The sequence below is a fragment of the Erythrolamprus reginae genome, chromosome 1 (assembly GCF_031021105.1).
Source record: "Erythrolamprus reginae isolate rEryReg1 chromosome 1, rEryReg1.hap1, whole genome shotgun sequence".
In the NCBI taxonomy this organism is placed as follows: domain Eukaryota; kingdom Metazoa; phylum Chordata; class Lepidosauria; order Squamata; family Dipsadidae; genus Erythrolamprus; species Erythrolamprus reginae.
The window spans coordinates 94,784,665-94,808,886 of NC_091950.1; the positions used below are offsets into that span (position 1 = coordinate 94,784,665).

Below are 24,222 nucleotides of genomic sequence, written 5' to 3' on the forward strand. Positions count from 1 at the left end.
ATGTGTTTACATCTTCTATTGCATTATGTCTGATACAGAGACAGTACAACACATATCCCTAGCCCTCCCCCCTCCCGAACTGTAACTTAGACCAGTGTTTCCTAACCTTGGCAACTTGAAGATATCTGGACTTCAACTCCCAGAATTCCCCAGCCAGCAAATGCTGGCTGGGGAATTCTGGGACTTGAAGTCCAAATATCTTCAAGTTGCCAAAGTTGGGAAACACTGACTGAGACAGTTCATTCCTTGTGTGTTTCCACGGTCTATAGCAACAGCGATTCTTATTTATTTATCTATCTATCTATCTATCTATCTATCTATCTATCTATCTATCTATCTATCTATCTATCTATCTATTTATTGGATTTGTATGCCGCCCCTCTCCGCAGACTCGGTTTAACATTGGCATTGAAGCAATATTTATTATCCTAATCAATTATAGACTTAATTTTAGCTTATTTCTAGGTTCTAAAATCCAACAACTTAGTATATACATTATTTACAGCTATTCTTTTTCCTATTGTCAACTCAAGTGTAAAAATCATCCCACGTGTCATTATGGCAAGATTGATTATTGTTTTTAAGTTCTTGTCTTAGTTTGTCAGATTCTGCAAAGTCAAGAATTTTCCTAATCATGTCTCTTTCCGTTGGTGTGTCTTCTTTCTTCCAATTTTGTGCTATGCAAATCCTGATTGCAGTAATTACATGTTGTATCAAATAGTAATGCTTTTTTAAAAAGTTTTAGAATCTATTATGCCTAGAAGAAAGATCTCCGGTTTTAGTTGAAGTTTAACTTTGTTTATTGCGTAAATCCACGATCTAATTTTACTCCAAATTTTCCTAATTTCGGGACAAGTCCACCACATGTGGAAAAATGTTCCATTTTTGTTCCTGCACCTCCAGCAGTCCGGTTTTAATTTGGGGTAAATTTGGACTAGTCTTGATGGTGATATATGCCACCTATAAAACATCTTTAAAATGTTTTCCTTGTACGCAGTTGATTTCGTTAGTTTGTAATTTTTTGTCCAAATTGTCTCCCATTGATCAATATATATATATATACTGTGTACAATATTTTTTGCCCAACTAATCATGTTTCCTTTGACCATTTCTACTTCCATTTTATAATTTATCAGGAAGTTATATGTTTTTGATAACACTTCAACAGTATTATCTGGCACAGAAAAAGGGAACTTGGCTGTTCTTTTAGCACAATTTTAGCTCACTTTTAGTGATATCACCAAGTTGTTACTTGTTATTCTGAGTACAAACTGATCTTAAAAAGAATCAAACTGAACATTAAGTTTGGGAAGTTATTTATATGGCGGTATTTCCCATCCCTTCATGCTTTTTATTAGTAATACTAGTGGACTAATTATAATTATTACTACATTATACATTATAATTATTTTCTTCCATTCGGTTGGGTCCAATTCTCAGAGGCTGCCTTGCAGTTTTCTTGGCAATATTTTTGGAAATGGTTTGCCAGTGCCACTGTAGGGCTAAGAGAAAATGACTGGTCTGAGATCAGCTGGCTTTGTGCCTAGACGGGAATAGAACTCAAGGTCTCCTGGGTTCTAGCCTGGTGCCTTAATCATTACACCAAACTGGCTCTCATTACAATTACATAAGAAGAGCCATGCTGAATCAGGCCAAAGCCCATCGAGTCCAGCATTCTGTGTCACACAGTGGCCCACCAATTGTCCATGGGGATCTTGAGCAGAAAGAAAAGGCAAGACCCTCCCTTTCCCCTGACCCCCAACAAATGGTACTCAATGGAATCCTGCCTGCCTCAACCAACATAGAGGCAGCACATGGACATCCAATTCAATAACCACCGATTCACTTGGCATCCATGAATCTGTCCAATCCTGCCCTGAAGCTATCAAGGCTGACAGCTGTCATGTCCTCTTCTGGAAGTGAATTCCATAAACCAAAGACCCTCTGGTTGAAGAATAATTATAATTATTAGAACATTTTATATTTTAATTATAACTAAATATAATTAGCACTACTACTAGTAGTATTACTACTTTATGTCTTTGGCATGTGTGCATGACTTAAGAAGTAAATGTAGCCAAACTTATTAAATGTTCTTCATTGTTTCTTTTTCTCCTCCCTACTTTTCAGTGCTGCCTACTTGCTCATCCCTGGATTTTCACTGTGACAATGGCAAATGTATCCGTCGATCATGGGTCTGTGATGGAGACAATGATTGCGAGGATGATTCTGACGAGCAGGACTGCCGTACGTTAAACGCACAGTTCCTTTATGAGAACAAACAGAATGTCACTGTTGGACCTGCAGTCAGCTTTTGGAGTTGGTTAAGCAGTAGAGTAGCTGTTAAAATAGATCAGTGATGGCGAACCTATGGTACAGGTGCCACAGGTGGCACGCGGAGCCAAATCTGCTGGCATGTGAGCTGTTGCCCTAGTTCAGCTCCAAAGGGCATGTGTGTGCCAGTCAGCTGATTTTTGGCTTGCACAGAGGCTCTGGGAGGGCTTTTTTGGCTTCCAGAGAGCCTCCAGGGGGATGGAGGATGGCATTTGTACCCTCCCAAGGCTCCAGGGAAGCCCCTGGAGCCTGGGGAGAACGAAACACGAGCCTACTGGGCCCACCAGAAGTTGGGAAACAGACCACTTCCGGCCTCCAGACGGCCTCCAGAGGGCAGGGGAAGCTGTTTTTGCCCTCCCTAGGCATTGAAATATGGGTGCAGGCACTTACACATGCATGATAGTGCACACCCACGCTTTTTCGGCATCCGAGGGAAAAAAGGTTCGCCATAACTGGAATAGATGGTGTATGTTAAAAAAAAACCCTAGTTATGTGAGTTTGCTCTAACTTCAGTAATTAGATTTGTGATGTTCCTCAATATACTACAAAACTTGACTTTTGGCAGGTGGACACATTTGTGCAAACATTTTTAAGTTGTCTTATTCTGCTATCTTAATCCTAGTTGGTGAATTCCAGCTGAAGATGTGTATTGCTTATAAAATTATGCTTTGGAATTTGCATTACACTGAGATCAAGCTTTTATAAATATTACATGTTTCCTGGGCTATTTATTTAGTATGCTTTCCAACAGTTGTATTCACAATGACATGGGCTAATTGGGATATTATTTATTTTATTTATTTATTTTATTTATTGGATTTGTGTGCCACCCCTCTCCGTAGACTCGGGGCGGCTAACAACAATAATAAAAAACAACATGTAAATCCAATGCTAAAACAACTAAAAAACCCTTATTGTAAAACTAATCATACATACAAACAAACAAACATACCATGCATAAATTGTAAAGGCCTAGGGGGAAAGAGTATCTCAGTTCCCCCATGCCTGACGGCAGAGGTGGGTTTTAAGGAGCTTACAAAAGGCGAGGAGGGTAGGGGCAATTCTAATCTCCGGGGGGAGTTGGTTCCAGAGGGCCGGGGCCACCGCAGAGAAGGCTCTTCCCCTGGGCCCCACCAAACAACATTGTTTAGTTGACGGGACCTGGAGAAGACCCACTCTGTGGGACCTAACTGGTCGCTGGGATTCGTGCAGCAGAAGGCGGTCCCTGAGATTATTGTATTTTATTGTTTCATTTTATTTTAAAATAGTCTTGTAATAGGTTCAGAGAAATTAAATGAACAAAATAAATGTATAATAAGGAATTACATTAATAGGTGTTCCTAAACTTTTTTGGTATAGATAGGCTTCTGTTGATTGAGTAAACCACAGTGCTATGTTTGACGTGTATTTTTGTGGGTTGTGTTTTTGCAGCTCCCCGGGAATGTGAGGAAGACGAGTTCTCCTGTCAGAATGGATACTGCATACGCAGCCTATGGCACTGCGATGGGGACAACGACTGTGGCGACAACAGTGACGAACAGTGCGGTTAGTAACCTGGTTGTGGGTAGGAGCAAAATCTAGCATTTTGGAGGGCCAAACGACAGGAGAAAAATAATAATTATAAGCACGGATGATTGGAATAGAGCTTTTGCATAGGTTTCAGTCCTAACATCAAAGTCTTCATAAAGAACATATATTTTGTTCTTTATAAAGACTTTGATGTTGTCTGTGCCAGAAGCAAATGGGCCGTTCTCAAATCAAATGAAAACCAATTTGCAGCTGAAGCAACAAGGTGATAATGTCACTGTAGTAGCCAAGGTTTGGGGGAGAGTGATTTGTTCCAATATGCTTAAAGAAAGCCCATTCCCCTTTTCAGTTTATTGACCATTTGCAGCTGCAGTTTGGCAATTTACACCTTCTGGGGCTTTGAGGCCTGTGGAGGGAAAATGAGATTAGGATACATCTAAGCTTCAGGCTCCATGGAAAAAGTTAAGTTAGTTTGCTTGATGGGTTGGGAAATTGGGGTGTTTTTTGGGAGGGTTGTGCTATGTCTCTTCCATGCCACATCAAACTGTATTGTAGTACAGCTTCAGTTTATCTCTGTAAAAAAAATCGACACTCATCAAGAAGTCATTATTCTGTGCAATTGTAATATTGGAAGGTTTGGGGATGGGAAAGATTTTCAAAAACTTTCAATTGCAGCTGTGAGGGAAGGGAAGGGCTGTGGTGGCAGCATAGTGGTTAGAATGCAGTATTGCAGGATAACTCTGCCCACTGTCAGAGATTCAATTCCAGCTCAAGGTTCACTCAGCCTTTCATCCTTCCAAGATTGGTAAAATGAGGACAGTCCTGTTGTTGGAGGCAATATGCTAACTCTGTAAACCTCTTTTAGAGTGGGTTGCAAAGCACAACAACAACAACAACAATAATAATAATAATAATAATAATTTATTAGATTTGTATGCCGCCCTTCTCCCAAGACTCAAGGCGGCTCACAACAATAATAAAACAGTGTGACAATGTAAACAAATCTGATATTAAAAAAGCATCTAAAAAACCCATCATTTAAAAAACCATGCAACACATGCATGTCATACATATAACTATAAAAGCCTGGGAGAGATGTCCCAATTCCCCCATGCCTGGCAATACAGGTGGGTCTTAAGTAATTTGCGAAAGACAAGAAGGGTGGGGGCAGTTCTGATCTCTGGGGGGAGTTGATTCCAGAGGGCTGGGGCCGCCACAGAGAAGGCTCTTCCCCTGGGGCCCGCCAGACGACATTGTTTAGTCGACGGGACCTGGAGAAGGCCAACTCTGTGGGACCTTATCGGCTGCTGGGATTTGTGTAGCAGAAGACGGTTCCGGAGGTATTCTGGTCCAATGCCATGTAGGGGGCATGTATGAAGCAGTATAAGTCTAAGTGTTGTTGCTATTTTTCCCTAAGCCAGTGGTTCTCAACCTTTCTAATGCCGCGACCCCTTAATACAGTTTCTCATGTTGTGGTGATCTCCAACCATAAGCCTAGCACCAATTCAACCAACAGAGCTTTAAGCTGATTGGCAGGAAGGTCAGAGGGGCACCCCCACTGTAAACGCCTGATTGGTCGGATTGTAAAAATATGTTCCAAGGCCAGGATAGAAGCTTTAGTTCCTAACACCATGGGAAATTTGTCTTTTCCCCTGGTCTTAGGACAGTGTTTCCCAACCTTGGCAACTTGAAGATATCTGGACTTCAACTCCCAGAATTCCCCAGCCAGAATGCTGGCTGGGGAATTCTGGGAGTTGAAGTCCAGATATCTTCAAGTTGCCAAGGTTGGGAAACACTGTCTTAGGCAACCCTTGTGAAACAGTCATTCAACCCCCAAAGGGGCCTGACCCCAGGTTGAGGATCACTGCCCTAAGGTATTCTTTCTGTTGCAGATATGAGGAAGTGTTCAGACAAAGAGTTTCGCTGCACTGATGGTAGCTGCATAGCTGAGCACTGGTTCTGTGATGGTGATACTGATTGCAAGGATGGGTCGGATGAAGAGAACTGCCGTAAGTACCTTCTCTTTCTTGTTGCTTCTAGCATTTAAGCCCCACGTGTTCTGCTTCTGGGAATTTGTGCCAGGTTTTTCTTTTCCTTTTATGATGTAAGCACCTATTGGCCTTAGCCTTGCTGTGTAGGATTAAAAAAATATATTAACTGGTAGTGCAAATCTCTGCAGGCATTTTGCCATCAAAAGAGCTACTTGAAATGACATCACCCTTCCTTCATTTGATAAAAGCATCTGCTTCTAAGCTTTGAAAATGATCATGAGTATCGGTTACTACAGCTGTTGAGGCTGCTCTTTTATTTCTGTCCCGGAAGAACAACATCTTCTCTCAACAGTAATTTTTTTAATTGATTCTGATAAATGAAAAAGCCCCTACCAGATTTTTCATTGAAGAATCCCCCACCGAAAAGTTCAAGAATTTTAAATTCCATTTTTAAAAGAAACTGACCACATTTTAAATTGTGACTTTTTTCCTGGCCTGTTTATTTAAAGAAATTATATATTATGTACTCCAATTTGAATTAGGGTTGTTGAAATACATTTAATGTTGTATAATCCTTGTAAAATCAATTATTTTCTCATGAAACTCGATTAGGATGCAGTATTTTGAAATGAGAAGACAAATGGTGTTCTAACAGAAGACTGTTTTTACCCTACTTCAGTAACTTTGAACTTTAGTAAAGTATGTTTTGATTAATTTTACTGTGTATCAATGAGAAGTATATAGTATTTACTGTGTTTTTTGGACTATAAGATGCACCAAAATTTCAAAGAAGTAAGGAAGGAAAAAAAGGTTTTGTCCTCCCCGGACTCCAGAATCACTCCCAAATCCCCTGTGTGCCCCCTTTTTTGCAAAAACAGACATTTTTGCCTTCCCAAGCCCCATGAGCACTCTGCAGGCCTTCCAAACCCTCTGCACACCCCACAAAAACAAAACCCATTTTTCACCCCTTTTTTTTTTAAAGGGGGGGCACATAGAGGACCTGGGAAATCTGCCGAGTGCTCTTGGGACCTGAGGAAAGGCAAAAAATACTCTTATGTTTACAAAAAGGCCCATTTTTTACCCTTTCTTTGCAAAAATTGAGTGTGTAGGGTTTGGGAAGTCTGCAGAGTGCTCCTGCGGGCTGGGGAAAGGCCAAAACACCTCAATTTTTGGGAAAAAAAGAGCAGTTTTTCACAAAAATGGGATGCGGGGGCTGGGCTTTGGGAGGCCAAAAATGGCTGTATAAGGTGGACCTACATTTCCACCCTCTTTTAGGGGGGTAAAAGGTGCATCTTATACTCCAAAAAATACAGTAATTTTGCTTTGTTAGTATATTTTTATTAGAGTCCTCGGAGAGGGGCGGCATCCAAATCTAAATGAATGAATGAATGAATGAATGAATGAATGAATGAATGAAAGAAAGAAAGAAAGAAAGAAAGAATAAAAGAAAGAATGAATGAATGAATGAATGAATGAATGAATGAAAGAATGAATGAATGAATGAATGAATGAATGAATGAATGAATGATAAATAAATAAATATTACAGACTTTTTTTCTTTCTAAATTCTGCCTATGGGTAATCCTTGGCTTTCAGCCACAACTGGGATTGGAACTCCCATCACTAAGTGAGGCAGTGGTTAAGTGAGTCATGCCAGATTTTACAACTTGTTTTGCTGTAGTTATTAGGTGAATTCAGGGATGAAACCAAGCAAGTTCTGACAGGTTCTGGAGAACTAGTAGTGGAAATTTTGAGTAGTTCAGTGAATCAGCAAATACTATCTCTGGCTGGCCCCAGAGTGGGGTGGGAATGGAGATTTTGCAGTGTCCTTCCCCTGCCATGCCCACCAAACCACGCCCACCAAGCGACACCACGCCCACAGAACTGGTAGTAAAAAAAAATGGATTTCACCACTGGATGAATTGTATAGTCATTAAGTAAATCCCTTTCTCTCCCCCCCCCCCATCTTTGCTTTCAAGGAAGCCATTTGGGAAGGTACAAATGGAGGTCACAGCAACTGCGTTAAATACATGCTCATTGCCAAGTGCCCAAATTTTTGTCATGTGACCCTGGGGATGCAGCAACAATCATAGGACCAAATGACGCTAACTAACAAAGTGTAACTTTGAATGGTCACTAAATGAATAGTTTACATATAATAGTATACATAAGACCTTTGGTACTAAGGTGAGAATCACAACTTAATTATATACAGAATTATCAAGGAAGTGGAGGAATGGAGTGGGATGGGATCCAAAACCAGAAAATGAGGAGTTGGGGGATGTTATAACTTTGTTACTGATAGAAGAGTCCAGATATGTGAAAACTAATCAAGAGGCAAGGATGAAAGAAGCTTACAATGTTTTGACCTAACAATCCATCAAGTACAGTGTCACTTTTAATTGGTGGGCCTTAGGATGTAATAAACAACCAATGAAGGGAGGAGGCGAACAGGTGCACAGTAACCAATCAGGTCATGAGATGGCATGCCTTTGCCGCTAAGTGATAAAAGAGTGAATGAAAGTCATGTCACAGAATAAAGGTCATTTTTTTTGGATGATTAGGGACAGTTCCTGAATTCCTTCTAATTCTGACCTTGTAGCCCCCTTTCTAAGATGGCAAAACAGGCTATTTTATTCTGATGTTGCTTATATGAGGGGCTGGGGGGATCCTATTTGGATCTGAACTTTTCTAACTTTTGAAACTGAACATTTGGTATTTTTATTTGAATCTGAATGTGGTTCAAAGATGGATTGAGATTTTTGGGATTAAATATTTGAAGTGCAATGTAAATGTGCCTACATTGGAAGCTGAGTTAGTAAGGGTTGGACTTTCATACATACATTCCTACACACACACACACACACACACACACACACACACACACACACACACTGATTTGTACCAATATTCATTAAACCATTTATTATTATTTTTATGTAATGCTTATTATGAATTTATAGTTGCACTGCAATTGCTTCATTTGATCCATAATTTTATTATTCATATATTTGCTTTAATTTAGTATTTTTAAATGCTTCTGTTATATTTTTTTGCTAGTTTGCTCATTGTTTGCTCCAATTTGCCTATTCACATTTTAAATTTAGTTGGGGTGTGTGTGTCTAATTTGGTAAACATCCTTCCTCAGTTAGGATGGAATAGCCTAGGACGGGGTAGGCAAAGTTGGCTCTTCTATGGCATGTGGACTTCAACTGCCAGAATTCCTCAGCTAGCATAATTGGCTCAGGAATTCTGGGAGTTGAAGTCCACAAGTCATAGATGAGCCAACTTTGCCTACCCCTGGCCTAGGAGAAAAGATAAAAGAACCTAGGTTTCAAATGATAGCCCTGCAAGTAACTTGGGTGTACACACAAGATTCTATGTGATAATGAGTGTCTTAAATAAGGCATGGAAAGAAAATTGACCATATCACAACTTCCATTCATAATGTTAATTCAAAACCATGCAGAAACAGAGTTATGTTGGAAATAACATTTTGCTCAAAATAATATTTAGCATATGGCATATCATACATGGACTAGAAATATAAATTAACATTTCAACGTATCACTGTGCACTGTGTTTTATGTACTGTAGTGTGTATCTGTTATTATTATAAAAAAATAATAAAATTTATTATTAAAAAAATTAACATTTCAACTGGATTAGTAAAACCCAATTGGATACTGGACCGATATAAGCTCTCAGCTTACAGCCGGTTAATGTGATTACATTTCAACATGGGACCCCGTAGCCCCACTAAGGGAAGGATGCTGAGCCCCATTTATACAGAAAGTCCTAGCAGATGCCATATAAGGTGTGGATCCTATTCAGGATTATCCATTGTTGATGTGATGTAGTTCAAAACCTGGCATCTTTTTTGTGGGGTCATTTATATGTCTTCCTATGTCTAGGCCCACAACGTCGAACCTATGAAACGCAGTGCTCTTGTGGTTTCCGGCATGCCTATGTGCACCAGCTAGTTGATCTTTGTGCGTGCTGGAGCCCTGGATACCCAAAGGGCAGGCATGCACTAGCCACCTGGTGTTCACATTTCCAGTGCTTTGGCATGCAGCTGGCTGGTGTACATGCATGTGCCTGAAACCACAAGAGCAACTGGCAAACACGCGCATGCCCACAGAGAAGGCCCTGTGTGCTGCCTCTGGCACGTGTGCCATAGGTTCGCCCTCCTGGTACTAGCATGCATGAAGACCAGCTAGCCAGCGTGCATGCACACGCCAGAAACCAGGAGACAAGAGGGGCCATGTATGAATGCACACTGCCCAGCTGGTCAAGTTTCCAGGGCTGCAGCGTGCACGTTCCGGTTTGGGCACTTGATGCCGAAAAGATCACCATCACTGGTCTAGGCATTCTGCAGACCAGTTGGCTTTCCATTAGGAATTGATGTTAGTTGTTGGCCTGATACAGTGGTACCTCTACCTAAGAAGGCCTCTACTTATGAACTTTTCTAGATAAGAACCGGGTTTCAAGATTTTTTTGCCTCTTTTCAAGAACTGTTTTCCACTTACAAACCCAAGCCTCTGAAACTGTAAACGGAAAAGACAGGGCGAAGCCTCCGTGGGGCCTCTCTAGGAATCTCCCGGGAGGAAACAGGGCTGGAAAAGGTGGGGAGGAGCCTCCGTGGGGCCTCTCTAGGAATCTCCTGGGAAGAAGCAGGACAGGAAAAAGCGGGGAGAATCCTCCATGGGGCCTCTCTAGGAATCTCTTTGGAGGAAGCAGGACCGGAAAAGGCGGGGAGAAGCCTCTGTGTGGCTTCTCTAGGAATCTCCAGGGTGGAAACAGGGCCTTCACCCTCCCTGTGGTTTCCCCAATCGCACACATTATTTGCTTTTACATTGATTCCTATGGGAAAAATTGCTTCTTCTTACAAACTTTTCTACTTAAGAACCTGGTCACGGAACGAATTAAGTTCGTAAGCAGAGGTACCACTGTATTGTGCAAATGCCATTGGGGGCTTCCTGGATTAGAGTCTTCCTGCTGATAAACGATACATTCGAAACAGGAACAAAGTACTCTGCGAGTGGTTTCATCATTGGAGCTCCTTGTGAAGCCTAGTTTGTTTTGTAGCCTTGTACTGTGGTATCTTCAAGTAGACTGAAGGGGTTCTGTTTGTTTTCTAATTATTAGGACTTTGAACAAGGCTTAAGTGTCTACGTTAAAGTAAATGATCAGAGAGGAGATCGTTTGTTGTAGGCAACCCCCATCCCAACTTCAGAGGAAGTTATTTTGATGAACGATTTCCACCTCTCTTTGTTGCCTTTCTCCCAGTCTGGGTGCACTTGATCTATTGCAAACACACTTGTTATTGATATCAGGGAAACCGGCTCCAACCTTTGTGAATTGCTGCTCCCTTTCCAGATTAGCTCCCACTTTCATTCAGTTTTCCCTTTCGGCCCTTCCTCCCATATCTGAGGAGTTAACTGGATTCTCAGCAGACAGGCAAAGTCTCCCCCCTCCCTCCCCCCTGCCTCAAGGGCATTTCTCATAATATGCCTTCTAGACAGGAGGAAACTTCAAAAGGTTTGGAGGGAGAAGACAATAAAAGGCGTCCAGCTCCTGAAGGGCAAGGGTGGGGAATCCTGGGGGTGGTGCTGGAGTGGGGTGGGATTTGTCTTTTATCTTCAGAGATAATGAGAGCGGGCAAAAAGCCAGAGCTGTAAAGATTTCAGAGCCAGGAAAGTCTTGGAGAGGAAGCCAATTTCACTCTCCCCCTTTGCATTGGCTGTACTTTTCCTGTCGGTTATTAAAATACGTATTTTCTTCAGAAACCTAGCTGTGTTGGAGGCATGGGTTTGGTGAGCATATGCACCAAGACAAATTCCTGGTGTGTCCTATCACACTTATTTATTTATTTATTTATTTATTTATTTATTAGACTTGTATCCTGTCCTTCTCGAAGTGATTCATGGCGGTGTACAACATAATGAAAACAATATGTATGGGGGGGAAAATCTAATTACGGTATTGTTTAAAAAAGAATTATTAATAAAACCATAAAAAAATAAACACGTATGCAGTCATTCCCATTCATTCAATTCAATCATTCACAACAATCTCGTCTCTCATGGCCCCCATGCCCGCTGGCAGAGGTAGGTCTTTAGAGCTTTACGAAAGACCAGAAGGGAGGGAGCAGTACATATCTCCAGAGGGTTGGGGCCGCCACAGAGAAGGCTCTTCCCCTAGGCCCCGCCAGATGACATTGTCTGGCCAACAGGACCTGGAGAAAGTTGACTCTGTGGGACCTAACAAGTCACTGGCGTGCCTGAGGCAGAAGATGGTTCCCTAGGACCAATAAAGTCTCTGGAGAAGGGTGGCATATAAATCTAATAAATGATGATGATGATGATGATGATGATGATGATGATGATTATAAAGACTTGGTCAATAAAGAATTCTATTCTATTAACAAGCTCTCCTGTAAATTTGTAAAAGTCTAATGCTTTATTTTTTTAAAAACCACAGAAGCAAACTACAAATATTTAAACCAGTCTTTCCCAACTTGGTGCCCCCCAACCCAGGGGTCTCCAATCTTGGCAATTTTAAAACTCACAGAGTTGAAGTCTATAAGTCTTAATGTTGCTAAGGTTGGAGACCCCTGCTCTAACCTGTGCTGAGCCATTATTATAATTATTGTCAATGTGGTGTATATTTCCATATTTCTAATCAGAGGGCACTCAAGATAGCTAAGTACTTGTGGGTCTCCACTTTCAAATGTATTTTACCAACTTTTCTGCTCTTCTCTGTCTCCTGCTTCTTACTATTTGTAATTAATTGAAAAAAGGTACAGAGCCAGAAAGTGTCCTGAATATTTTTGCTGGGATCTTTCTACTTGAACAGCCTTCCAAAGCCTCCTTTCTGTTGCAGGAGTGATTTTTCAAAACCTTGAATTTTACAAGCTGCTGATGTTTTACTATCTAACATCAAGAATTCTGTTCTCTGGGCTTAATTGCATTGGTGAAAGGGCAGCATTGTACATCTTTTTGGCAGCTGCCAAAAAAGCCAACACAGTTCTAGGCTGCATTAACAGAGGGATAGAATCAAGATCATGTGAAGTGTTAATACCACTTTATAAGGCCTTGTTAAGGCCACACTTGAAATACCGCATTCTGTTTTGGTCGCCACGATGCAGAAAGGATGTTGAGACTCTAGAAAAAGTGCAGAGAAGAGCAACAAAGATGATTAGGGGACTAGAGGATAAAACATATGAAGAACGATTGCAGGAACTGGGCACGTCTAGTTTGATGAGAAGGATCAGGGGAGACATGATAGCAGACTTTCAGTATCTCAGGGGTTGCCACAAAGAAGAAGGAGTCAACCTATTCTCCAAAGCACCTGAGGGTAGAACAAGAAGCAATGGGTGGAAGCTGAACAAGGAGAGAAGCAACTTGGAACTAAGGATAAATTTTCTGACAGTCAGAACAATTAATCAGTGGAACAGCTTGCCTCCAGAAGTTGTGAATGCTCCAACACTGGAAGTTTTTAAGAAGATGTTGGATAACCATCTGTCTGAAGTGGTGTAGGATTTCCTGCATAAGCAGGGGGTTTGGCTAGAAGCCCTCCAAGGTCCCTTCCAACTCTGTTGTTGTTGTTGTTGTTGTTGTTATTTGTCTTCCGTCTTAAATTAAACTGAGTTCTGGACCAATGTTATATGAGCCTAGGAAGAATTTTATTTATTTATTTATTTATTTATTAATAGAGTTTCTTCCTAGGAGAGAAAGGGAGATCTTTGTCTTGGCATCATTTTGAGATATATTTTGGTACCCTTCAAAGTCTTGCCCCAGCAATTCATGGTGACTTCTGCTTAAGAGCTTGGTTGAACAAAATCCTCAAATGAACAATTCCTCTGTTCAATCATGCAGCTTGGCTAATTGCAAACCTTTGCATAGTCATCTCCAGAGATACAGAAAATTATAGCTTTGTATTTCCTGGAAACTATCTTGGAGGTTTACTTGCTGCTTAGGTTTTTGGAGAACAGCATGCCCTCGTTCTCTTGAACACAAGGAAAGCCATCGGAATGCTTGTGGTCAGTCACAAATGAGTCTTCACAATACAGCACATACATAACCATGGCAATCAACGTACGATAAAATCAGTGGTGGAATTGAATATGTAGTAAATCTACTAACATGTGCTATTTCTAGGTTTATTATGAAAGTGGATGGAAAGTCTTTGTGGATGTGCTTAGTGGATTTTGTTATTGTCTGCCTTCATAAAGTGTGCTTCATATTTATAAATGTGGCTTTTCACTTGCACAATCCTTGCTGCACTACATTGTGTAGAGAGAACCTTGTGCATGTCTCCATCAAACTTTCAATGTGCTAATACTTTGCATGATGATATCTTGTATGACTGTAACTTGTTGCTTATATCCTAAAGATACATGGTTTGCTGCCTAAGCAAGGGGTTGGACAAGAAGATCTCCAACATCCCTTCTAATTCTTCTTGTTCTTCTTCTTCTTCTTTTTCCTATTATTATTATTATTATTATTATTATTATTATTATTATTATTATTATTATTAAGATTTCTATTAATTGGAGAGAATTGCTGGAAATGTAAAAAAGAAATTGGTACATACTTCCATGCATGGTAGACCTGCCCTAAAGCTAAGATCTATTGGAACAAGGTAGAAAAAGGATTAAAGGAAATAATGAACAAGGAGATTAAAAAGACTCCAGAATTTTTCCTACTAGGCATTAGTGATACTAAATATAAAAAAGAAATATATTATTTAATAATTCATATATTAGTGTTCTGTCTGGGTCCCTCCAGAGGCAAACACCAACCCAAAAAGAGAAGCCAGACACACTGGTAAAAATCAAAGGCAGTTTATAGAATTCAAAGCAAACACAAGTAACAGAAAATGTCCTTACAAACAGGAACACGCTGAAACTTCAAAGATGTTTCACGAAGGCCATGAAGTAAAACAGGATTCTTGCTGTCAAAAACAACGCTGGAGATAACAAACATACGCTTCCCCCAAGTCTTCCAGTCTTCTAGGCCAGAGGTCCCCAACCTTTTTTGCACCAGGGACCGGCTTTAAGCTAGACCAGTTTTCCATGGCCCGGTGGGGGGGGGGGGCCTTTGGTCATATGGGGGTGGGGTTATGGAGGGGTGGAGCCAGGGCCGCCATCAGGAATTTTGGGGCCCCATACAGCCTAAGTGTCTGGGGGGCCCCTCCCCGCCATTTTAAAACTACTTTATTTTGCGACATACCAATTATGTATGAAATTTACCTTCTTTGGGGAGGGGTGAAAGGGGAGAGTAAGAGAAGAAGGAGTGAAAGAAGGGAATGAGGGAGGAAAGAAGGGAGGAAGGAAAAGGAAATCAAGAAATGGAGGGAGGAAAGGGAGGAAAGAAAGAAAGAAAGAAAGAAAGGGGGAAGGGACAGGAACAGAGGAAGGAAGCAAGGAAACTTATGAAAGGGGAGAGTAAGAGAGGAAAGACTGAAGGAAGGGAGGGAGGGAAGAAGGTAGGAAGGAGAAAGAAAAGAAGAAATAGAGGAAGGGAAGGTAAAAGAGAGAAAGAAAAAGAGCAAGAAAGAAAGAAAGAAAGAAAGAAAGAAAGAAAGAGAATGAAAGAGAAATAAAAATAGAGAGGGGGAATGAAAGAAATGGAAGGAGGGAAGGAAGGAGAGAAAGAAAGAGAAAGAAAGAAACCAAGAGAGAGAAAAAAGAATGAAACAGCAAGAGAGCAAGAGAGCAAAAGAAAAAGAGAAAGAAAGAAAGAAAGAAAGAAAGAAAGGCAACTTCAAAGAAAGGCTCACTGAGCATCTCTCACTCTCTTTCTATCCCTCTTTCTTTCTCTCTCTTCCTTTCTATCTCTCCTCTTCCTTTATCTCCTCTCTCTCTCTCCCTCTCTCTTTCTCTCCCCCCTCTCTCCCCCCTCTTTCCCTCTCTCCCTCTCTTGCTATCTCTCCCCCCTCTCCCTCTCTCTTTCTCTCTCTCCCTCTCTTGCTATCTCTTTCTCTCCCCCCTCTCTCCCTCTCTCTTTCTCTCTCTCCCTCTCTTGCTATCTCTTTCTCTCTCTTTCTCCCCCCCTCTCTCCCTCTCTCCTTCTCCCTCTCCCTCTCTTTCTCTCTCTCTCCCCCCTCTCTCCCTCTCTCTTTCTCTCTCTCCCTCTCTTGCTATCTCTTTCTCTCTCTTTCTCCCCCCTCTCTCCCTCTCTCTTTCTCCCTCTCCCTCCACTCACCCATCCCGGGGGTCTTTTTCGGACTTGCCAATCCAAGTCACGCAGCCTTGCGGAGCTCCTGGTGGTCTCTCATCCCCGAATCAGCCAGGTAAACACGGCCCCCTCTTCCCTGGCCCGAAACCAGCGAAGGTTGGGGGAATTTCTGCGCAACCCCGGCCACTTTCGGGGTTAAATTCCTCTCCCCGCCCTCTCCGCACCTCCGAAGGGAGCAGGGCAGCGTTGCTGGGCTGGCCAATTCTGGGCAGGGGGCGAATTCCTCCCGGGGGGGTGGAGGTGTGGATGTGTGCGTGCGCCCAGAAGGCGTCCGAACTTTGCCCGGCGGAGCTCTGCAAACACGAGGCAGGGAGGGAGGGAGGCCGTTGCCCGGCCAGCGGGCACCAAACAGGGCAGGGCTCCATGGGAGGGGAGGGGGCGCCCCGCATGGGACCCCCCCCGGCGGGCTCCGTCCGGTCGGGAAAAAGGAGGGCAGGGGTCTCTCGGCTGGGGCGGCGCTGGGGGCGCTCTGCACACGCTCAGGGGGCCCGAAGCTGCGTGTGAAAGGGAAGGGGAGGGGGCACCTCGCGGCTGGGGGCTGCCTGGCTTTGTGATTTTGGCTGGGGGGGGAGTTAGGAAGGTCCTACTTCTCCCCCCCCCCCAGCCAAAAATTCAAAGCCTATCTGCTGGATACAGGCGATGAGTGGGACAGAGCGGCGCGGAAGCCTCTTGCAGCAGCTGCCACAGCCACCGGCTTCGGTGCCGCTCGTCCCACTCATCGCCCGTATCCAGCAGATAGGCTTTGAGTTTTTGGCTGGGGGGGGAGAAGTAGGACCTTCCTAAGTCCCCCCCAGCCAAAAACTCAAAGCCAGGCAGCCCCCAGCCGCCAAAGGAGCCTCCTGATTCTCCCCGCCCTGCCTGACGCCCCACCCTGTCCTGCATAATGTCCTCTGCCGGGAGGGCAGCGGTGCCGCGGACCAGCTGGAAAACCCCAACGGCCCGGTCCCGGTCCGCGGACCGGCGGTTGGGGACCTCTGTTCTAGGCCACAAGCCAAGATCAGAGACGCCGAGAAGCAAAGCAGGGTCACAGAACTTCCAGTTGATAACGCTCCACATGGCTGAAAGGGCTTGCCTGCCTTTTAAACCCTGCTGAGGAGAACCACACCCAAACCCAGCTGTTGCCAATTCAGTGATGCCAATACCTTTCTAATTGGTCCCATCTCTGAGCTGCACGTCACTGTCTCATGTCAATTATAGCCTGTGCTTCCTCATCCAATGAGGCCAGGCTACTGGCTGGGGAGGGGGGCCCCCCGGGGCTCTCAGGCTGCTCCCCCTCATCCTCTTCCTGACTTTCCTCTCCCCCGTCTGCCTGGTCCTTCCCCTCCTGTTCACTGTCCTCCTCCTCCGGGCCTGGATCCAGCAGAGACACAGCCGGTCCCTGAGGAGCCTCAGGCTGAATCACAACAATTAGTAGCGGCAAGAATTACACTTGCGCAAAAATGGAAAGAAAAGGAAATCCCAAAAGACGAAGATGTTTTTAAGAAAATCATGGAATGTGCAGAATTAGATATGACGAGACGGTTAAATAATCAAATGGAAACAGAATTTTATAAAACTTGGGAGAAAGTGTATAATTGGTGGAATGTTAAAAAAGATTATTAACAATATATAAATGAACTCTAGAAAATTTAAATTTATTAAATTGAATAAATAACATATTGAAATTTTATGGATAAGTTTTTAACATTATTAATTGATTTCAATTATTTTAACCATAACGAAAATGTTGAAGTAGATGTTATAGTATAATAGTACATTAAGAAATTTTAAGTATAAGTTTTTTCTTTAATTAATTGATTCTAATTATCTTAATTATATTGTTAAAATGGAAATATAGAAGTAGATGTTATATTATAGTAGTATATTAGGAAATTTTATGGAAAAGTTTTTAGTATATTCGAACTGACTCCAATTATTTAAATTACAATGTTAAAATGGAAATACCGAAGTAGATGTTACATTATAGTAGTATATCATGAATTATCTTTCTGTATTGATCTAAATCACAATTAGACTTTTTTTCTGTATTAGTAAGACTTCTATGCTTAGCAGGGCAATGGCAGCTCCTTTAAATGTTAAATGTTGTTTGTCTTGTTTGTCTTAAAGAAAAACTAATTAAAATATTTTAAAAAAAAAGATTTCTATTAATATTGATTGCTAATTGATTGCTTATTTGCACCCTATGACAATCATTAAGTGTTGTACCTCATGATTCTTGACAAATGTATATTTCCTTTTATGTATGGAGCATATGCACCAAAGACAAATTCCTTGTGTGTCCAATCACAGCCAATAAAGAATTCTATTCTATTCTATTCCATTCCATCCCTATTCTTATTCTATCTTGGTAGAATATAAGACATAAGCTCTATGCTATTCAATATAAGCAGCTTGAATATGCAAGGGTTTCCTAGGCTGTGATATGAAATAATCTTAAAGAATGGTAGAAGATCTTACTGTGGATCTTTTTGTGGATTTTTACAAAGCAACGAACGCTCTGTTCAAAACAGGGATTTTGGGGGGCAGGAAACCAATTACTGCTAGTGTTTGATAATTTTCAGTGTAATGACAGCTTGTGCATCATGCTTGCCAGTGGTTAGAATGCAGTATTGTAGGCTGACCCTGCCCACTGCAAAGGAGTCCTTTCCTGTCTGGCTCAAGGTTGATTCTGTCTTTCATCCTTCTGAGGTCGGTAAAATGAGGAGCCAGATTGTTGGGGGAAATATGCTGCCTCAGTAAACCACTCAAAAAGTGCTGTGAAACACTATGGGGCTATTTATTTATTTACTTATTTACTTATTTACTTATTTACTTATTTACTTATTTACTTATTTACTTATTTACTTATTTACTTATTTATTTACTTACTTACTTACTTACTTACTTACTTACTTACTTACTTACTTACTTACTTACTTACTTACTTACTTACTTACTTACTTACTTACTTACTGGATTTCTATGCCATCCCTGTCCGAAGACTTGGTGTGGCTCACAACTTATGAAAAACAGTAAATTACAATAAAATGAATCCAATTAAATTAAAATTATATAGTTAACTAAAATCCCTAATTGTATTAAAAATCAATTTCAGTCATTCATACAGCAATCATACAATCATTCGTTGGCCAGGGGCTAAGATCTAATCGGCCCAAGGCTGATGACATAAATGAGTCTTAAAACTCTTATGAATGGCGAGGAGGGTGGGGACAGTACGGACCTCCGGGGGGGAGTTGATTCCAAAGGGCCAGGCCCCCCACAGAGAAGGTTCTTCCCCTAGGTCTCACCAAATGACACTGTCTAGTTGACAGGACTTGGAGAAGGCTGACTCTGTGGGACCTAACCGGTCGCTGGGATTAATGTGGCAGTAGGAGGTCCTGCAAGTAATCTGGTCCGATGCCATGTAGGGCTTTATAGGTCATAACCAACACTTTGTATTGAGTCTGTAAAGCAATTGGTAGCCAATGTAGACCGCAGAGTGTTGGAGAGATATGGGCATGTCTGGGTAGGCCCATGACTGCTTGCCCGGCTGCATTCTGCACAATTTGTAGTTTCCGAACACTTTTCAAAAGTAGTCCCATATAAGTCTAACTGCTACTGCTATTGTTTTCTATTTTGTGCATTACCAGAATCATAGAACAGTTTAAGGAATCTCTTGTTAAACTTTCTTTCTTTTTTCATTCACCTTTTAGCGTCAGATGTGCCAGCAGCAACATGTAACCTGGAGGAATTCCAGTGTGCCTATGGGCGTTGTATCCTGGACATTTACCACTGTGATGGAGATGATGACTGTGGGGACTGGTCCGACGAATCTGATTGCTGTAAGTTATGTGCAGAAGGGCCTACCGACTCAGATAAAATGGCACTCTGCATTGTTATCTAGTCAGGTGTGCTTCATGATAGGGGTAACGGAGAAAATTTGTGAAGGGGTGTCTGTCATTCCAATACAGTGGTACCTCGACATACGAGTTTAATTCGTTCCAGACCCGAGCTCGTAAGTAGATCAACTCATATCTCGAACGAATTTTCCCCATATGAATTAATGTAAATAATTCTAATTGGTTCCAGCCCTCAAAAAAGTCCCAAAGTTAGCCTAAATTATGAAAAAAGACATGTTTTTAATTAATAAATGTACATGCAACACGTATAAATAAACAATAAAGTAAATAATGAAAAGAGAAATGTACAAAATACAATAACAAAATGTATAAAACACGGTACAGTAACCGTACCTTGGCGACAGACGAGTGCGGCTGTGTACTGTAGGAGCACGGCTCAGGAGGAGGGAGAGAGGGGAGGGAGGACGAGTTGGCTGCGCGGAGTTAGGCTGCGTAAACAACACTTTCTTAAACTATCATAAACGTAAACAAAACAACAATTATCATCCTCTTCTTCTCAGCGGCCTTTCCACTTGCGGACCCATGATGCACACAAAAAGTTCAGTTTAAAATATACACTCGCTCTAAACACTGACACGACCAAGACGAGACTTTGTTTTGCACGCTAATACGTGCGAATGGCCAAGATAACCGGAAGCAAGGGGATTCTGGGTCAGAGAGGCGATGCACCAACTAGTGCTAGCATCCTGAAGCTCGGCTCGTATCCCGAATTTGAGCTCAGGTGTCGAACAGAAATTTTGCTCACGTCGCGGCTCGTAACTTGGAATACTCGCATGTGGAGCAGCTCGTATCTAGAGGTACCACTGTATTCAAAACAGAAGCTTTTCAGCTTTCCCTCCACATAACAAACTGAGTCTCTTGTGCTTATTTGGGCTGAATTAGAGTTTGAATGACCGTGTACTGTTTATTTCCGTAGCCTCTCACCAGCCTTGCCGCTCTGGAGAGTTCATGTGCAACAGCGGCTTGTGCATTAACGCTGGCTGGAGGTGTGATGGTGATTTTGATTGCGATGACCAGTCGGATGAGAAGAACTGCAGTGAGTACCCTGGGACTTGTAAATCAGGTCAGCCTAGGGCAGTGATGACAAACCTATCGTACGGGTGCCACAGGTGACATGCAGAGCCATATCTGCTGGCACGGAAGCTATTGCCCTAGTTAATTATTATTTATTATTATTATTTATTAGATTTGTATGCCGCCCCTCTCCGTAGACTCGGGGCGGCTCACAACAGTAATAAAAACAATACATAATGACAAATCTAATAATTAGAATCTAAAATAACAATAGTACGTTTAAAAAAGTCTAAAAGCAAGGAACCCCAATATATAAAAACATACATACAGTCATATCATGCACAAAAACTACATAGGCAGGGGGAGATGTCTCAGTTCCCCCACACTTGACGACAGAGGTGGGTTTTAAGGAGTTCACGAAAGGCAAGGAGGGTGGGGGCAATTCTAATCTTTTGAGCGAGCTCATTCCAGAGGGTCGGAGCCGCCACAGAGGAGGCTCTTCTCCTGGGTCCCGCCAAATGACTTTTTTTAGTTGATGGGACCTGGAGAAGACCAACTCTGTGGGACCTAACCGGCCGCTGGGATTCGTGCGGCAGAAGGCGGTCTCGCAGATACCCTGGTCCGGTGCCATGAAGGGCTTTATAGGTGATGACCAACACTTTGAATTGTGACCAGAAACTGATCGGCAACCAATGCAGACTAAGCTCCAACATGCATGTTTGTGCTAGCCAGCTGATTTTTGGCTCAGACAGAGGCTCTGGGAAGGTGTTTTTGGCTTCAAGAGAGCTTCCAGAAGGGATGAGAGAGGATGTTTTTACCCTCCCCTGGCTCCAGGAAAGCCTTTGGAGCCTGGGGAGGGCAAAACATCAGCCTATTAGGCCTACCAGAAGTTAGGAAAGAGTCTATTCCTGGCCTCCAGAGGGCCTCTGGGGGGCGAGAGAAGCAGTTTTTGCCCTCCTTAGGCATTGCATTAAGGATGTGGGCAGTCGCACATGCACAATAGTGCACCCCCGTGCTCTTTTAGCACCCGAGGGAAAAAAGGTTTGCCATCACTGGCCTAAGGGCAGGGAGTGAGAGAAATAGAAAAGAGTTTGGTGAAACCAGTTTGAAATCCTTGCTCATGTTTTATTTCTTCAGCTACCTCTATGTGCACAGCTGACCAGTTCCGATGTAAATCGGGCCGCTGCGTTCGGCTGTCTTGGCGCTGTGACGGAGAGGGAGACTGTTCCGATTACAGTGATGAGGAAGACTGTGAAGACTCGGGTAAAATTTGTTCAATTGAATGCCTTTTTATTTTTTGGAGCTGAAATCTGAACTGAGTTCAGCTGTCCCTTCTATAATTTTGAAAATTCTTCATTCAGGGCCCCCACAGTGTTCCCCTGACCAATTTTTGTGTGGAAATGGGCGTTGCATTGGCCAACGGAAGCTATGTAATGGTGCCAACGATTGTGGAGATGACAGTGACGAGAGCCCTGCCCAAAACTGCCGTAAGTTGATAGTCCTTGACTTAACCGTTGCGTGTACTCCCTGTCAGCCTTAGCAATGCTCAGATTCAGAGGGAGGGGATGTATTGGAACCTGTCAATTTACCTGATTGAGAAGCAGAAGAGAATTTTAGCGAGGAAGAACTTGAAATAGGGGAACAGGTTTCGTGTGAAAATATGCAGACAGATAGTTCTTCAGATAGCAGCTGTCAGGACTTGAGATGGATCGACCCAAAGTTCAGAAGGCAGCAAAAAAGATCAGAAGAGATGAGTGGGAGGAGGTTTTGAGATACATTTCAGAGCGTGAGTAATTAATTAATTAATTACCTCACATCCGGGATTCGACGGAAGCAGTACCTGCTTACGTCAATTCTGATACCTGCCAACATGGATCCTTTCACTTAAGCTCCGGAACGTAAGCTATTATCGTGTGATTTATTGCCTGTTTTATTACTTGTTTACCCAGCACAGACTAGCTTACTAATTACAGAATGACTCCTAGAAGCAGTGAAGCAATTATTTAGATAAATTGCCTAACTTATCACAAGGGGGAGGCCCCCCCCGAAAGTAATTCTGCTGTGTCGCAGAAGCTGATTGTAGTAAGAAATAGAAGAAATAAATAGAAGTGTTACTGTTTGAAATCAAGCATCCAAGAAGCAATTTATTTCAATTATTATCTGACTAGCCTGAATCAGAACAACCACCATAATTGCAACTTTGTGCATCCCCAGAATTGCTACTGGAGCGAAGCAGCTGACCATTCCAGTAGCAGCCCATCACTAGTGTGTGTGTGTGTGTGTATTTTGCAATGGCCAGAAGTGTTTTATAGGCTATAAAACAGTGTTTCCCAACCTTGGCAACTTGAAGTTATCTGGACTTCAACTCCCAGAATTCCCCAGCCAGCATTCGCTGGCTGGGGAATTCTGGGAGTTGAAGTCCAAATATCTTCAAGTTGCCAAGGTTGGGAAACACTGCTATAAAACACCCTTTCTAAGGCCATGATTAATTTGAACAATCACTAAGCAAGCAGTTGTAAATTGGTAGACTTACCTGTAAGAATATTCTGAATGTGGGGACGATGACCTAATCTGGTATTTTCACTCCTTCTTTCCTATATTGTCTTTTCTGGATTGTTTTTGTGGATGCAAGGCTCTTTGTGGAAGAATATGGCATTCCAGGTAGATATTGAACAGCCAAGCTAAGCTCAGTCAAGATATCGGAATTATTCCTTTCTTGACAATTTAGGAGCAATTGTTTGCATGAAATATAGAGTCTCTTTTTTTGCACTTGAGAACACAAACTATTCTTTCCCCTCCTGATTACTACTTTAGGCATTTTTCATAATTTGTCCTAAATAAGAGGAAAATTCTAAAAGAATGGTTGCGTTACAGTCATTTTCCGCCTCTGATCTTTTCACAGGTCCTCGAACCGGAGAGGAAAATTGTAATGTCAACAATGGGGACTGTGCCCAGAAATGTCAAATGACCCGCGGGATAGTGCAGTGTACCTGCCATACAGGTTACAGGCTTCTGGAGGATGGTAGATCGTGTCAGGGTAAGCAGCTTGAGCACTTAAGTAGATCTCTAGGTGCGACTAGGATTAAAATTGTCCTTGCTAAAGTCATGGCACTGACAGGCAGTGGCATCAACCAAGTTCAGCGGTATAAATATGTGACCTTTCTGATTTGCATTGGTGCTTCCAAACCACTGAGCCTAACACTACCAGTGAAA

At 42.4% G+C, this 24,222-nt stretch overlaps 1 protein-coding gene across 2 annotated transcripts in view; it reads left to right on the forward strand.

Moving 5' to 3' along the window:
* LRP4 (LDL receptor related protein 4) overlaps nucleotides 1–24,222 on the forward strand; it is a 161,211-nt gene that overhangs the window by 86,501 nt on the left and 50,488 nt on the right. For both annotated transcript variants that reach the window (XM_070760026.1, XM_070760034.1), the window contains exons 3-10: nucleotides 2,131–2,247; nucleotides 3,766–3,879; nucleotides 5,754–5,870; nucleotides 19,789–19,917; nucleotides 20,912–21,031; nucleotides 22,147–22,272; nucleotides 22,371–22,496; nucleotides 23,912–24,046. In XM_070760026.1, the coding sequence (XP_070616127.1) occupies nucleotides 2,131–2,247; nucleotides 3,766–3,879; nucleotides 5,754–5,870; nucleotides 19,789–19,917; nucleotides 20,912–21,031; nucleotides 22,147–22,272; nucleotides 22,371–22,496; nucleotides 23,912–24,046 (984 nt within the window). The remainder of the gene's footprint in view (nucleotides 1–2,130; nucleotides 2,248–3,765; nucleotides 3,880–5,753; nucleotides 5,871–19,788; nucleotides 19,918–20,911; nucleotides 21,032–22,146; nucleotides 22,273–22,370; nucleotides 22,497–23,911; nucleotides 24,047–24,222) is intronic.